The sequence below is a fragment of the Podarcis tiliguerta genome (assembly GCF_965153285.1).
Source record: "Podarcis tiliguerta genome assembly, chromosome: 6".
NCBI classification, from domain to species: Eukaryota; Metazoa; Chordata; class Lepidosauria; order Squamata; family Lacertidae; genus Podarcis; species Podarcis tiliguerta.
In genome coordinates, this window is record NC_139539.1 from 22,527,482 (window position 1) to 22,543,579 (window position 16,098).

Below are 16,098 nucleotides of genomic sequence, written 5' to 3' on the forward strand. Positions count from 1 at the left end.
TGTTGAGAACTGCTAACACAGAAGGACCTATTCATACAAGGTCATCTGCTTGGCAAGGTGAGGGACAAGTAGGAAAGTGTTGCAGCTGCATGTGTGAAGCTGACACTTTCTGCTTCACTCCTTTTTAGGATCCGATGGGTACTGATCAAATGACTGCTTCGACTTGGCCTGTTGCTGCAACCGTCATGTCTACACTGCTTGTGCAGCAGCTTCATTGTTACCATAAATTTGCTGCATGTGGTCTGGATCTCACTCAGACTCAGTGCCCAGCCGTGGTCCTGAACTACTGTAGGCACAACTAGTGGATTATCAATGGGCAAATTGAGCTCCTCTTCCCATTACAGTCAGGATGGCTGCATGAAACTTCTCTGTGCATTCTAATTTAGAGTTTCTCCATTTAACATATGTGTTTGCAGTCCCAAGGCACAGGTGGTTAATATATATTCTGTCCAACTATTTACTGGTACTTGGGGAGGGGGTATATGTATATAAATATTCGTGCAAAAATCTAGCCTTTTTTGAATCACTTTCTTTTGTGCACTTAAGAGTCGTTGCAGCTTCTTTTCCCACTAACATTGTATTCACACTTTAAAGAGTATTTTCACAGGTGCTTTTCTAGTAACTGCTTGTATGGGAAGGATATGTTGTGAGAATGATGTGGAAGAAATTGGTTCCCACATTGTGTTAATTTATCGAAGCTGGTCATTTTTAAGTAGCCTTAAGCTTCAACCACCACTGGGGCCTGTGGCACTATTTTATTTGTTCGTGCTGCTGTTGACATGATAAAGGAAATGAAGCGTCACTTCCTTTATCACCAAGTCTTCTGTCAGTGTTCACTGTCTAACGCGACACTAACAACTACTCTGCTCAGTTGCATAGATCCATGGGCTGCCAAAATTACTGGGACAAACCATTGTGAGCTCGTTTGTTTTAAAGAAAACCAACTGGTTCTCATACTTGACACATGTAGGAGGGGTTTTTGAATTGCATTTTTAAATAACTCTTATAGAGATGCGAGAAATGAATTCCTGCTCTCCTTAAAATCACTTTTCTTCTGCACTGTGTCATGCGCATATCCTTTTTTCAACAGCCACGTGTGCATTCTGTAGAAATTGAAATATTTATATGTACTGTTACCTTTGAGCTGGGAAAGAAACTTTGACTTGTTCAACACATGCCTTATAAACTTCATATCCTGGTAGCACATTAATATATGACTGTTCTCCTTTATAACTTGGATGTAGTTAAATTGTCCCAGGAGCCCAGAGAGGGGGTCACAAGCAGGCACTTGCAGTTGGCCCTGTGCTGCAAAGTGGACACGATTAATTTCCCTTTGACAACTACAAGTTGCGCAACCAAACATTTATTTAAAAGTTCAAAACACCAGAAGCATAGGCTTTTTTTTTTAGTTTTCTTCCCTCAATATTTCCAGATGGATGCCAGAGGCGGCTGTTACTAGACTCTGCTGAACAGTGCAACATTAACAGTAATGGTTCCCAGACTGCTCTGTGCATGGCTGTGTTAAAGAGACTATATGCAAAACTCTGCCCCCTCCAACTTAAAAAAGGCATGAGCTCTAGGGCAAAAGAAAATGGGGATTGTCTTGGATCTTCTCACTAATACAAGGCTGAGGAACTAACTGCAAAGCTTGCTCTGGAGGGCAGGCTCAAAAGAGGCTACAGACATTTCTTGGCTATGGAATTTTGAGCCTAGTTTTCACAAAGAGCAGAAGAGCAAGTAAAGCGCTGCCTGGACACTATCAGAATGCAGGTGAAGCCTCTTGCAATAAATGCCCTTCTATTTTAAAAAAAAGCAGGTGATGGAGAAAGCACCTGCCATTTCATTATCTGCTACAGAGCTGGGAAAGTGGTGGCACTCAAATGTTGCACTCTCAACTCCCGTCTGCCCTGGTCAGGGATAACAGGGGGGCACAGGGGGATTCTTCGTAGTAAGAAACATTCTACCAGATGGGTACCTTACCTGTAGTCTGGAGTGCTAGAAGCAACATTAATTTTATCAGCCGCTATTCATAAGGAGGTCTAGGAGCAGGAAGGTAGGCAAAAAGTTTTTGTACATGCAGATCGCTCTAATCTTGAGGGCATGTTCTTTCTATATGAAGCAGGAAAATTGGCTATGCCGGTCTACTTTCTGGGCTTACTGCCCTCACCCCCAGCTGAAAGTTTAGCCTATAACTACTTTCAAACATATATCAGAGGCGGGAGTGTCATCATAAAGTAATAGACGTGTAATAAACATAACAGGCAATCAAGCTAAGCATAAACGAAACAGCCTAATCTAACAAAGAACGCAAGTCTGCAAAAGGTACACACAGCATAAGAGCAGCACAACGTACCAGACTCTTTGGTAAAGGATAAAAGCAGCATTAGATTTCTAAAGAACATTTCGAAGACCAGAACGCTCAACTGGAGCCTAGTGCACAAAAGTTAAGGCAAAGCAGAGACTACTTTTGAAAAACATACATCCATCAGCCACTTTGTCAGTCCAAGCCTTTAGCTTGCAATTGTGCTGCTACCTACATGGATAAGCAGCTACAACCAGAGGCTTGCAGTTCTTCGCTCTGCAAAACACACCTACCTACCAAAAAATATCAGTTAAGTGCCGCCCTGTCTGCTATAATCTCTTTCTCAGTGAGTTAAAGTAAATTTTGCTAGAATAAGGGGCTTGCAGTACACCTACCACTCTGGAAATTCTATTAGGAAGTTGCGACTCTCAGAAGGTCACACTGAACTTTTGGAAGCCTTTATAGGAAGAACAAATAACTCTGATAAAGCAAGGAACCAGAAAGATGCCAAACAGGTCTGAAAGGTGAATTTTGCATCTGGCTCTGCATTCAGGCTGGTCCCTGTGATCATTTTTTTAAAAAACAAAACGAAACAGGAAACGTATCTTCAGAAGAGTATGGTGTTGCCTTTAGCCTCTCTTATTTTAAGAGTTATTTTAATTCTTGCAGTAGTTTCTGAGCAGCACTGTTCTTTGGTTCAATTTTCAAGAGGCTGTTGATATCCGCTTTACTAGATCTGTAGTCCTGGAAGTAAAGAAAACATGCAGATATTTGGCAGGAGACAAATAAAGGTGCTCCTGAAAAACCAGCTCAGGAAAACTTGGAGAAAGCAAAAAGTGGCACCTCTACATTTAATAAAAATCTTTGGAATTTAGTGCATTCAGGAGCACTGCCACTTCTACAGCCCCATCCTCTATCTAATGGTTTATAACATTACCTGGTATCCTTTGCAGCATATAGGCACCAACAACTCCCTGAATTAAGTGTTGACTTTAGTAAACAAATGCTTTTGATTACTTTTTGGGATGCTCTCAATTCCACCCCCCCCTTGATGATCCCAATATCATGAGGAGCCTGCCTTCAGCTGTTGCCCCAAAGCAGCCACCTTCCAGATGTCAACTCTTTTACAATCCTCTGGAATGGGAAGACAGAAACTTCTAACCTGCCAGCAAATTTGGCCCACCTGGGGGTCCACTTTAGCTCACAAGGCCATTTTCATGGGTGACGTCAGCTGATGGGAAAAGTTTAATCCTGCACTGGCTGCAAACCCTGTTCTTGGCAGTGAAGAGGATCACAAAGCCAAGGCAGCAGGATTTAATCCCTGTTCATCAAGAGACGAATTTGCAAAACAGTATCTGAAGCAGCTCTGTGCTGCTTCTCTAAGCAAATGGGAGGAAGGAGCCTGTCCCGCCACCCATTTGCTTAAAGGAAAGTTTGCAAAGGGCTTTAAACCAATGTGGGTTCCCAAGCAGCCAACATCCAGCTGGCTTGTAAAGCACTTGGAAACCAGATGCAAGGGATTTTGAGAGGTAGGTGGAGCTACCCACCTATCATGTGATGTCACAATGACATGGTGTGATTGATGAAGGTCTAGCCACTGGAGCCAGAAAGGTTCCCTAGTCCTGCTCTGGAGCAAATGGGGTGGAACTGGAGAAAAAGCTACATATCTGCTTGAAAATAAGCACTTTCCATACTGTAACTCAGTGACCCAAAATTATAGGAAGTTCCTTACCTTGAGCTCTTTATATGCTTGTGCTCGTCTGTAAAATGCTTTGACATTCTTTGGGTCCATCTTAAGTGCTTCTGAGCAATCCTGAATTGCTTCCTTGTACTGCTTCATATTCAGGTAGCAAAGAGCCCTACAATGTATGCAAGGAAATATAACAGTCTTTGGAAACAACTGCTATGGAAATCCTGCATTTGGAATGATCTCATACACCTAATAAAGGGTGCTGGGGGTAGGTGTTCAAATGCTCAATTTTTATTTTGAGACCCATTGGCTTCTCTCATAGAATGATTGCTCTTGGCAACTGATAAGTAGAATGAATGAATATTGCCAATACAATGGTCAAGTCCAACATCATCAACTCAACCATGATTAAGTTGTAACAATGCACTTCTAAAAAGCTAGCTTTTCACACTCCACCCAAAAACTGTCATGACTGCAGTTTTCCTGAATGAGCTAGACTGCCAACATCATCAGCATCAACATCATCATCATCTTCTCCTGCTTCTAAATGCAGCTGCTTTCTGCTCATCTGTAATAAACCAATGTGACTGCAGCCATTTGCACCTTGATCAATTAGGATCATCATCTTGCATATCCACATTTTTAGCTTCTGTCAACAGGTCCCCCCCCCAAAAAAAAAACCCTTTCAAGTAGACCTTTAAAGAGGCTGGAGCTAAAAAGATGTGGAAGCTGGTATTTTCAGGAAGCTGAATGCTGCACATAGTAAAACAATATGTAGCAGTATATACAGAGCATAATTTGCATATACTATCATTACAGAACATAACTAAACCATTTGGGAGGAAAGGACTCTACCCAGGTACCCTTAACTCCTTTAATGAAAACAGAGCCCACAGGAACATATCAGCCAAAAGAACTAGGCTTCATGAGGAGGACCTGTACTTGTGCATCCAGGCTGTTAGCAAACACTGGGTCCTGGAGTGTCCAATACCTTTCCATCTACAGTGGTGCCCCGCAAGACGAATGCCTCGGAAGACAGAAAACCCGCTAGACGAAAGGGTTTTCTGTTTTTCAATGCGCTTCGCAGGACGAATTTCTATATGGGCTTGCTTCGCAAGACGAAAATGTCTTGCGATTCTTGCAATTTTTTTCCGCTCCCCACCCCCTTTTTCTAAGGCACTAAGCTGCTAATAGCCTTTTAGCAGCTAATCCCTTAAGCCTTTAATAGCCGCTAAACCGCTAATAGCGCTAATCCGCTAATAGAGTTGCTTCGCAAGACGAAAAAACCGCTAGACGAAGAGACTCGCGGAACGGATTCTTTTCGTCTTGCGAGGCACCACTGTATCTATTGTCTCCCCCAATGGCCCCTTTGCAAACTCTCTCATGGCCCCTACAAGTATGACTCCCAACCTACTGTTGGCTTATTGAAACCTAGCCTCCATGAGCTGCATGAATCAGGTATCGGCCTCTTTAGGAGCACAGAGAGACTGATAATTCCAGAATTAGTAGTAAGGGGGAGCTCTTCCTGTTTCTGTTCTCGGAGACTCTGACTGGCCCCTTCAAAGCAGGTTATGTTGTGAACTGCCCTGAGATCTACGGGTATAGGGCAGTATGGGAGTATAGGAGGGAAGCAGGGCATGCAAGTGTATGTTACACTTGAGTAAAAATGTCACAACCCCAAAGCATCCCTATTGACCATATTTCCATACAACCGTAAACCAAAATCCTGGCTTAATAACCTAAGATATATGAGAGTGATGAGCACCTGCAGGCAGTCCCTTTTCTGCCACTTTTTCCCCTTCCCTTTGCATGAAACGCAGCAGAAGTCAGGATTCAGCACCAAGCTATAGCTCCCTGTTTCTTGCAACCCAGAAACTATTGTTAACGGCTCCAAAACAAGCCAGAATATGAAGCCAACTTTAAATTGTGCATTTTTGGCATTTTATGGGCAAATGCAGCCATTATCTTCCACCCACATTACAGTTTTAGGATTGGCAGTCAAAATAGTTTCTGATACAATGTGCTACAGCGTAATTTGAGGGTGTATACCTGGACCTGTCAGATGGTTACATTAGCTTTACCTGTTAGTGTACGTTGCACCTTCCAGCTTATGGAGTTTTAAGCTTTCTGTGTACTTCTCAACAGCTTTTTTATAGTTTCCCTTCTTTACAAGCTCATTTCCTTCCAGTTTCAACACATTTGCTCGATCCATTGTGGCAGCAGTAGGCACTGAAATTCATTTCAAGAAAAACCACAATGTAACCCTGAAAGCAGCTATGACAGAGGGCCATACCACAAATAAAAATTCAGTCCTTGATGTTTCAGAGGGTGGAACTATAACAACTGGAAGTCAAATTATTATGTTAGGATATACTTGTTAAAAGCTCCTTTTGAAGACGGCTCATCAAGGACACAAATTTAATAGCTACTCAATGCCAACACAAACAGCTAGCCTTTTGTGTTAGGTAGTAGTTCCAGCAAATCTCAGTGGGTCCGCGAAAAAAAAGTGCTGGAGAAAAAGACTGTGCTGCAGTACCAGCTCTACGGAGCTGACAATGGGAACAGGAAACATATAATAGAAGCATATTCTTCTCGAATACATGGAAATTGAGATATATACACAAATGAAACTGTATTTTGATCAGGTCTGGGCTGCTTGTGATGCAGCAAGCTAAATGTAGCACAGCAGCGAAGTTATGGAGAGCATCTGATAAGTTTTATTGCTGAGGCAAGAGAACTAGAAAGGGTGGCTGGGTGGGTATGAAGCACATGGCAAGCCACAATGCTTGACTGATGGGCTGTGTTCAGTTTGGTGGTCCCAAGTTCTGCAGATGAAGTTGTTAAAGTGTCCCTAAGCCCCTATTCCCACCTCAGATTCCAGGTGGTTTCTCTAAACTGCCTAGAGTTATCAGAAAGATAATGTCAGTTCGAATTTAGATGAGTTAGTTGAGGCTCTGTCCCTCATTCTCATCCCTAAAGCAAAAGAACTACTCACCTTGCTTTGTTCCTGCAGTAGTGTTTTCATTGCTTCTTGTAGTAGCTTCTTGGCTTCCAGGTGGGGGCTCCCACCGTCTCTGAGCAGAAACTGGAACAGATGGGATGGGTGGGAGCTTCTGCCGCCACTGAAGACCATCTTTTTCCAGTAAGGCTTTGGTCATTCTGGAAGAGGACAGTTATTAGTTTAGCCATTGTTTGACACAGTCACCTTCCCATAAACAGATAGCTTCCTATTAGGATTTATACACCTCTAAAGCACAGAAGTTCCATTCCTAGATCTGGTTGCCTGGAATATAGACAAGGATCTATGCTTATTTTAACAAAGGTGGGCTGCATCTTAAACAATATCAAACTGTTCTGGAACAACACAGAACCTAATTTGAAAGGAGCAAGAATGATCTAAAATACACATTAGAAATTTTTTTGTACATTCATTTTGAACACAGAACAGGGGATTACCGATTGACTCCATCATGTGCAGCTTGTACAGTGATATCAACCTGTAACACAGTTTTGTAGTCCACGTAGGCTAAATGATATCTCTCAAGAGCTTCATAGGCTGCTGCGCGCCTCAACAGGGGCTTGATTCCAAAAGGGACCAGATCCAGGGCCCTAAAACCAGCAGGAAAGGCAGCAAAAGATTACTGGATAAACAAAAGTTAAACAGCAGAATTTACAATGTTCAAACTCAGTTGGCGGAAGAGGGTTCACATGCACAGCAAATATTTATCAAAATTTGAAGTATCTGGCGAGTTTGGGTGTCTCTTGGACTCTGCAGATAAAATGTACAGTACTATAGAAGCAGGGATGGGAAACTCTTGGCTCACTGGCTGTTGCTGGAATTCAGCTCTAATCTGTCCCAGGAAACCTGGCCAATGGGAGTTGTAGTGAAGCAACATTTGTAGGCCACAGGTTCTCCATCATATAAAAGTTCTTTGAGCAAGCCACACCATTTCACAATGAAAATTTCCATATGCAAGAATTGTTCAATCAATCCATCAACCTTTGATGGATGGTTTAGAACAATTGGGTCTGGCTATCACTTTCACTCTGTGTGTGTGTGTGTGCGCGCGCACCAGTATCAATACTCAGCAGAGTTACATCTCAACGCAGCTCCTTCCTTACAAATGTCTTCAGGGTTGAAGGTACACACAGGCAATAAACACTTGGGGACGCCATAAAGATTCAGCGAAGTGTAGAAGTTTACTTGACAGGCATAAATGCATATTGGTAGCAAATACAGTGGTGCCTCGCAAGATGAAAAGAATCCGTTCCGTGAGTCTCTTCGTCTAGCGGTTTTTTCGTCTTGTGAAGCAAGCCCATTAGCGGATTAGCGCTATTAGCAGCTATTAGCGGCTATTAAAGGCTTAAGGGATTAGCGGATTAGCTGCTAAAAGGCTATTAGCAGCTTAGTGCCTTAGAAAAAGGGGGTGGGGAGCGGGGAAAAAACCCCCAGGAATCGCAAGACATTTTCGTCTTGCGAAGCAAGCCCATAGAGAAATTCGTCCTGCGAAGCACCTCCAAAACGGAAAACCCTTTTGTCTAGCGGGTTTTCCGTCTTGCGAGGCATTCGTCTTGCGGGGCACCACTGTATATACAGACATTTCACCACTGCCGAGGTCAAGGCATGCTTAGAGTCCAAGACTAACTCTCAGCTTCTCTCACCACAAGGCGCAAGCAAGAGACTCACAACAAGTTACATAGAACCAAAGAACAGTTCCCACAGAAAACTTCCTTGCATAGACAAAACAATCTTAGCCTTCTGCTTCTTCTCTGTTTCTGGAACAAATGATTCTCACACACAGAGAATACCCAACAAGATTAATGTTATCTTGGACAGACTCCCCCCTTCTTTATCTATGTCTAGCTGTCTATAGCAGCAGCATCACACATGGGGGTTCCATTCCAGAAGTAGCTTGTACAGTAAGTGCAAAATTCTGTCCCACCAAAATTTCGTGGCTGCTGTCTGGCAAGCTTGGGGGTGGGGGAGCCCCATGCAGAGGTCTACCCCATGTCTCTGTGGTCTTGCCTCAATCTTGCACATGTGGTGGCAGCACTGAGAGGGTGCATGTAGTCTTTCTGTGTCTCCACTGCCTTCCCTCACATCTGCAGCTGCAGAGGAGCATTGAGATGGTGGTAGCAGCAACCCGGTTCCCTCGGCTGTGCTTACCAGAGGGGAAGGTGGAGAGATGAAGGTGGAAGGAAGGCAGACAGAGACATGTAGGCAGAAGCTGCAGCTCCATTCCAGCCTTTTTCTTCTGCCCGAGCCTCTGTCAGTCTGCCTTCATCCTTCATCCCTTCCCCCTCCACTTGCAGCCATCCCTGGAAGGCTACTGTCATTGCTTGAGGCAATGCCCTTGCCACCATTTCCTTTCTAGCGGTCACAGCTGTGTGTCATTGAATTTGTGCAAGTTAAATGTGCATGTGATGCTACTACACTGTTTTAAAATATATATTGAAAAGTATCCATATGCTGCTACTTGCTTGACAATGGTTTGCAAGGAGCAGATGAAAGAAAATGAAAACACAGCAAGATAAATACCACAAGAAATGAATTATAGGCCAGTTACTGCATCCAAAGATTGCAGAATGTGACCCCCCCCCCCAGCAGCAACTTTTTGCTGAAAGCAGTAGGGGGAGGGCATTTGTTTATTTGATTCATTTATCTTAACAATTTATTTATCCAAAAATAAATTTGAAATTCAAAACCTACAACATGGGGAACACAACTAAATTGAAATGAGTAAAACTATTTAACCCGCTTAAAATAAAATGATTTGAAATGCCTGGTTACTGCTGCTGGTTTGAAAGAGTCACATTAACAGTCTTCTGTCCTCCACCTATATTTTGGGAAGTTTAGGAATGAACACTGGAAGATAATCCTACTTCCAGCCAGCAGGGACAACAGAACAAATCCCCCTCTTCTCCCCAGCAACTCTGTGGGCAAAGTGTGTTGTGCTCCAACCCCGTCTAATATTCCCTACCTGTAGAGAGTGGGTTCTGAATAGGTTGAGTTGGCCCTTTCTGTAACCAGGGTCTGAAAGGCATCTAGCGGTAAGAGGAAGCAATGTATAGGAATATGTAAACTAGACTTCCATTCTCTTGTCCTCAGGACAGAAACTACTTACTCAGAACAATCCTTAATGCAGAGACTACAGTTTCCATCTTTCAAATAGCAGGCAGCACGATTGGACAAAAGAACACTCCTCTCTTCTGCATTTGCATCCCCTAGATATAAAAAGGAACATTAAGTCAGATTTCTAAGCATAAGTACCTCTGGTGCTAAGCAGGGTATAGTGGGATTTGGAGATGCCTCATCTTCTGCAACAGAGATGGGGAACATGTGGTCCTCCAGAACGTATTGGAATACAACTTGTATCAACTTAGCCAATGGTCACAGGTGATGGAAGATGTAGTACAACATCTGGAGGACCCCCTCCTCTGCAAGATGCTTCTTGTTACCTTGTGTAAAGCTTCAAGACCAGTAACTATGATGGAGGTGAGGGCAGAGGTCACAACTGGAAAAAAATGTTAATGAATGGGGCGGCTTCTTAGTAACATCACCAAACCATCATTAACCAGCACTCTTACCATTTTTTATTGCACCATAAATAGAATATTGATCACAAGAATTCCTGATTGTCTGCCGTGTCCCTTGTTTGAACATGGTCTTTGCACTGTCCCCTCCCTATCCTCGTTTACTACATTTCTAAGCTCACCTTCAAAGAGCTCAAAGCAGTATATATGGTCTCCCATTCCCTATGCATATAGTCTCACACTCCAATCGCATATTTTATCCTCACAGGAGACCTATGAGGCATGTTTGGCTGACAATGTGTGACCGATGCAAATTTACCCAATGCTCTTGGTGGGTTTGAACTTGGGGATGAGCGTAACTCAGTGACACACATGCTTCGGCTCCAGAAGGTCCTGGCATCTCAAGGTAGGGCTGGGAAGGCTCTTGTCTAAAACCCTGGAGCCAGTCAGCACAAAGAATACTAAGCTAGATGAACCAATGGCACTGCCAAAGAAAGGAGTTGCATTGCCAAAAGAGAGGGTAGGAGGTGGCATAAGCTTAATTCACAGCTACCGGTGCAAATTTAGAAAAATAATTACTGTAATTTAAATCCAAATATAATACATCTAACTTATTGTTGAAAAACTGACAGGCAACCTGTGTGTCTTGTTCAGTCTGCTGTCTAGATGCTGATGGACAACTTCAAGGCTCCTGCTCTCCAATCATTATTTAGCAAGATTTTTACTTATTTGTTAAGCAGCATATCAAATTGGTTTACACAAAATGGTATAAAACAGTCATTAGGTAGCCATAAAACACTTCAAAAACAGTAAATATATTATCAGTATATACACACTTTTAAGAACAAGGAGACATAAATGAAAATAATGTCTAATTAAAAAAGTTTAGGTGTTATGAACAGTACAACTAAAGCACGTGCTAATATTCATAGGATTCTTTAAACTGGACTAAGATTGCATAGCCCTTTAAACAGAGGACACCATACAGAGGACTGTACTTTTTAAAAGTATTGCTATCATTATACAAGTTTATAAACCACTTCACAGTGGCTTACATAATGAGACCAGAACACAGAAACACAAGTTCTAACAATCAATCAATTCAACAAACTGTAAAACAACAACACCATCCTAAAAACTCTGAACACAATTAAACTGTTTATCAGATATAAAATTGATCTTTCATAAATGGCTGAGAAAACCCCAGGGAAAACCTATTAAACAGGAATGTCTTCAGCAGATGATGTCTAAACACCATCATGCTAGGCACCCATCTGATTTCAACTGGAATCTGACTCCTGAGAGCTGGAGCTGAAGCACTAAAAGTAGGACAGATAGCCATTCTAACCAAGGTTAGCTCCCTATAATCTTACACTGCTTACTAGTGTCAAACCTAGGCCCACAAACCTCTTTCTGGGTGTTCCTGTAGGCATTTCCAATGCAGATTTCTTTGTAATTGGGTATGGAAGTGGAATAACACAATGTATGCTGTCTATAACTAGAATAAGGATAGATGCATATGCAGCTTTAAAGTTACTTTGAAATACAAGAGAGTAGGGATCCAATTGCTGCCTATATATATATATATATCATATAGATTTTTTGAAGTGGAAAGCTGCCAAAAAAATAAAAAAGCACACATGTGCTTTGTATTCTTGATAGACATCACATGTATGTCTAACTATTATTGGTACCTCCGTAGGGGATAAAAGCCTGTCAGATACAGCTCTCAGAGGCCATGTGATGTCCACACTAATGGAGAAAAGACTATAGAAAGTATAGTGAGATTAAAAAACAAAACACCATTCCTATTTCATTCTCTGTGACCCCCAACAATCCAGAGAGCCCCACTTCCTTTCATTTCTTCAGCAAGGGTACGGCTCTTCAGGGTGTCCCCATTTCAGGATGCTTTTGCCCTCCGTCTAGAAGTCCTTCCTTTCTCATGTTCAAGAAAGCCCTGACAGAGACTGTTAAAAACTATATACCGTATGCGGGGGGGGGGGGGGGGGCAGACAAGGCCAAAGCCAGAGCTCAGTTAAATCAACTTCTGTCCCTCACCTTAACTCCATTAGGAATGCAAGGGAAAGAAAGGAAACAGAAAGTAAAGTCTATAGCTCAGAGGCTAGGAGAGAGAGAGCCTAGAGAGAGAAAGGAAACAGAAAGTGTATCCCACGAGCTGTCCAACTGCTGGCTCTGTTTTTATGTTAGTAACCAAACTTACTCATTGTGACACAATTACTGCAGCAGACAGCCTGCTGACCTAATAAGTCTAAGGCTGTGGAGGAGCTTCAGAGGCTACCAGTAACAAAAAGACCGGGCAATTATGAAGACTTAAACATCTTCCACTCATCTGCCCGCTGCAACCTACAACGTTGGGTGCCTTGTACTCCATGGGCTGCCAATTCCAGGAATATGTAGCGTGACAAAGAATGCTGTTCCATATTAATCCAGAGGACCATAAAGCACCGCTACTCTACCTAAAGAGCTGGTTTAAGAAAAAGAAGCCCAGAGCTCCCAAAGCCAGCTAATGGGATGGAGTTTTTATATTCTGCCATCAGGTATGGTTTGAAAACTATTCTCCAAACGTACATAGTGGTATCCTTACTTTTGCATCAAACGCTTCAGGGTTATCAATCTGGGACCTGGCGACACAACACAAAATGTTCCTCAGCACGGGATGGTTTTATGGGAAAAATCCAAACCACCATTACTATTAATTTCTGTATATACAAGACTTCACCTGGGTTGGAATATACAAAGTTACCTATTAGTCAGGCCACCCCACCATCTAGAACTAGATACTACAATTGAGTAAAATCTCTCAGGGTTTTATCCAGCCCTAGTAAAATCCCTTTAGCTTTAGACACTGAGAAATAAACCTAAGACTTATCTCTCACACACAACCATACAGAGCCATTTAGGTCCCATCTCTCCTAGTGGCGGCTTCCTCCGGGCCTCCATTTAACCCACTGTAAAATGGGTGCAGTCCTATTTCGCAGGGATGTTTTAAGGGCAAGCCCCATAAAGGCCCTTAATGACTCTGCAAATCAGGAAGTGATTCACACATGAGCAGGAGAAAAGCACAGGGTTGTTGTCATCAGTGCATGGGGGGGGGGGAGGAACATTTTTTTGCAAGTTAAACATTCGCCGATGAAATATGGCTTTGAATCCTGGCGAGGGTGGTTGGGTGGGAAGACACACAACTTGCCTAAAGACAAACCGGGGGGGGGGGCACCCCTTTATGGGGCAAGGCAGGAGGGCACTATAGCCCTGTAGATCCCCAGCCCAGGATCCCCAGCCCTCTCTGACTGCCTTCCCTGGAAACTGAGGCCTTGCCAGGGCTTTCGCCGCCCGCCGCCAGTACCTGCTGCTTCCAGTAACTCCAGCGCCCGGCCGTAGAGGGCGGCCGCCTGGCTGTATTGCCCGTTGCGGAACTGCTCGTTGCCCGCCTGCCGCAGGTCAGCGATCCGCGACGCAGGAGCCATGAAGCCGGCCGCGGGGTGCGAGGAAGCCGGCGCCGGCTCTCGTAAAGGAAAGCAGCCGGGGCTGCAGCTTCCTCCTCCTCCTCCCTCTGCGCTCGATTAAGCAAGGGGGCGGGCGCCGTCCGCCAGAGGCTCCTCCTTTTCCCTCCAGGGGCGCCTGGGCAGGGCGAGAAGCCTCTCCGTGCGCGAAACTTAGGCGAGGGGGCGGGACGCAGCCCCCTTTAGCACATGTTCGCTTTCTCGGGAGGAAGCCCCGACTGAGTTCGCTGCGAATTGCTTCTAAGTTTGCGTGGGAGGAAGCTGCGTCGAACTCAGTGGGACTTACTTCAGAGTAAGCGCGCCTCGGAGGCTCCGGCTGCAAGCGCCTTTCTTCCCCCGGTAATGGCATAGGACTGGTCTGCTTTCGTTCCCTGCGTCCCCCGCCCAACCTTCCAAGATGAAGATCGGTCAAATGACTTTTCAGTCTGGAAGCGGCAAAGGGCTTGATCCAACAAGCCCAGTTGCGCACGTTCACTAGTTGGGAGCAAGTCCCTAAAAGTGCTTGGGCAGGAGATTCGTACGAGGCAAAGCCTTGCAGTCCCGTCCGCGTTTGTGAGCGAATTCTATTTAACGCAGGGGGGCTTTTTATTTTCACACGAGATGATGGCTGCTAGTTAATAGAATTTTATGCCGCGATCAATCTTGTTCGCTGAGTAAAGGCAGCCCCAGTCCTTCGCATGTTTACTGAGGAATCAATCCCAAAGTCAACGGGCCTTCCTAGAAAGTGGCTTTAGGATGGCAGTCGTACTGTACAATCTTAAAGTTAAGTCCTACTGTGTAGTGATTTGAGAGCAGGACCTGGGAGACTGCAAATTCCTCCAGCCCTTAAGTTCATTTTATTGCATTTCTTTACTGCCCTTCATCTGAGGATCACTGGACAGTTTAAAATATAAAAACACAAAAATGTGTAACAGTAACAAACAAAAACAAAAGCACAAACACAAACACCAGTTTAAAAGGCCATAGGTTGCTCAAATAGCCTGGGAGAAGAGGAATGTTTTTTGCCTGACATATGGGCGATGCTGTGCCTGTCCCCATTTCTCTAGTTCAACCTATATTGTTGCAAAAATACAATGGAACCAGATACTGACCTGGTGGCTCCTTTGAGTAAATGCAAGGAGCAAGTGTAATGATCATAAATATGACCTGCACCCAGGTGAAGATAGGATAAGTGTATTAAGACACAGTCCTTTAAAAAAAAGTATACAAGCATCTACTCAAAAGTGAGCACAGATTGGATTGCTGTGGATCGCAGTGTGGAAAAGATAAAAGTATAGAATATCTTTAATATGAAGCACATTTAGAAATTACAGGGGAAATCATGGAGGCGAAGTCAAATGTGAAATTAATGTGTATCTGGAAAATAAGTATTACTTTGTAAACTTTTGAAATATATATATATATAAATTGAGTGAGTGGAGCTCGAACAGCCTTACCCCCAGGTAAGGGTGCAAAGCATTGTATCCTGCCTTTACAGCATTACAGGACTATTTTAGGCAGGTGCTGAAGATGTACCCTTTAGCACCTGAGGTACGGGACAACACGCCCTTTCCCCCTGAATGTAATGTTTTAACTGTTTTCAATGGTTGTATATTTAAATTGGCTTTTGACCTCCCCCACACCTCAAGGCTAGTGGCAGGTAAGGAAAGAAATTACAACATGATGATGTTGGGCCTGAAACGCTGCTAATTTTCTCTCATTTTGGGCAGCCATTTTGCAGCATCAGCTTATTTACAGAAGCCCCGCTTTGTTCAACGGGGCTTGCTTACTCCTTAGCTAGATTTAACCTCAGAAAGCACCTCAACGTTTTATTTATTGTGGCCTAACCCTTCCTTCAGAGGCATAAAGAGAAACGCATAGTGATTCTTTTGCGGCTTCTGAGGAAGCGCGGGATGGTGGGGGGGGGGGTCGGGGAACAGCAGCGCAGCGAGGAGCGACATAGCCACGCCCACCGTGTTTTGTTTTTTTTAAAGAAACCCCTGGGGGCAACTGCTGCCAAGACCTGCGAAACCACGTGGCCTGGTGTCGCGCGGCCCCCTTTCTCCCTGCCC

The 16,098-nt window shown here is 43.9% G+C and overlaps 3 protein-coding genes across 4 annotated transcripts in view; 2 read left to right on the forward strand and 1 right to left on the reverse strand.

Annotated features, from left to right (window-relative positions):
* Positions 1 to 2,895, forward strand: part of PABPC1L (poly(A) binding protein cytoplasmic 1 like) — a 31,119-nt gene extending 28,224 nt beyond the window's left edge. The window contains exon 17 of the mRNA XM_083446901.1: positions 129 to 2,895. The gene's annotated coding sequence lies outside the window, so the exon portion shown is untranslated. The remainder of the gene's footprint in view (positions 1 to 128) is intronic.
* TOMM34 (translocase of outer mitochondrial membrane 34) lies at positions 1,348 to 16,087 on the reverse strand. Of its 2 annotated transcripts, none has more exons than XM_083447098.1 (7): positions 13,891 to 16,087; positions 10,118 to 10,217; positions 7,449 to 7,601; positions 6,988 to 7,151; positions 6,074 to 6,221; positions 4,035 to 4,161; positions 1,348 to 3,046 (listed from the first exon to the last, which is right to left on the reverse strand). In XM_083447098.1, the coding sequence occupies exons 1-7, from the start codon at positions 14,009 to 14,011 to the stop codon at positions 2,954 to 2,956; spliced, it is 906 nt and encodes a 301-aa protein (XP_083303224.1). In that variant the 5' UTR covers positions 14,012 to 16,087; the 3' UTR covers positions 1,348 to 2,953. The 2 variants fall into 2 exon arrangements, with proteins under 2 accessions (XP_083303224.1, XP_083303225.1); XM_083447099.1 differs by having other exon boundaries at positions 15,139 to 15,199.
* STK4 (serine/threonine kinase 4) overlaps positions 12,791 to 16,098 on the forward strand; it is a 64,215-nt gene continuing 60,907 nt past the window's right edge. The window contains exon 1 of the mRNA XM_083446981.1: positions 12,791 to 13,084. Coding sequence (XP_083303107.1) covers positions 13,059 to 13,084 — 26 coding nt within the window. The 5' untranslated portion in view covers positions 12,791 to 13,058. The remainder of the gene's footprint in view (positions 13,085 to 16,098) is intronic.

Coding starts and splice junctions, on each gene's coding strand:
- TOMM34 (XM_083447098.1), bottom strand. CDS start 14,011: ATGGCTCCTGCGTCGCGGATCGCTGACCTGCGGCAGGCGGGCAACGAG. Junction 10,218..13,890: donor GGAGTTACTGGAAGCAGCAG/GTACTGGCGGCG, acceptor TTTTATATCTAG/GGGATGCAAATGCAGAAGAG. Junction 6,222..6,987: donor TACTGCAGGAACAAAGCAAG/GTGAGTAGTTCT, acceptor AATGAATTTCAG/TGCCTACTGCTGCCACAATG.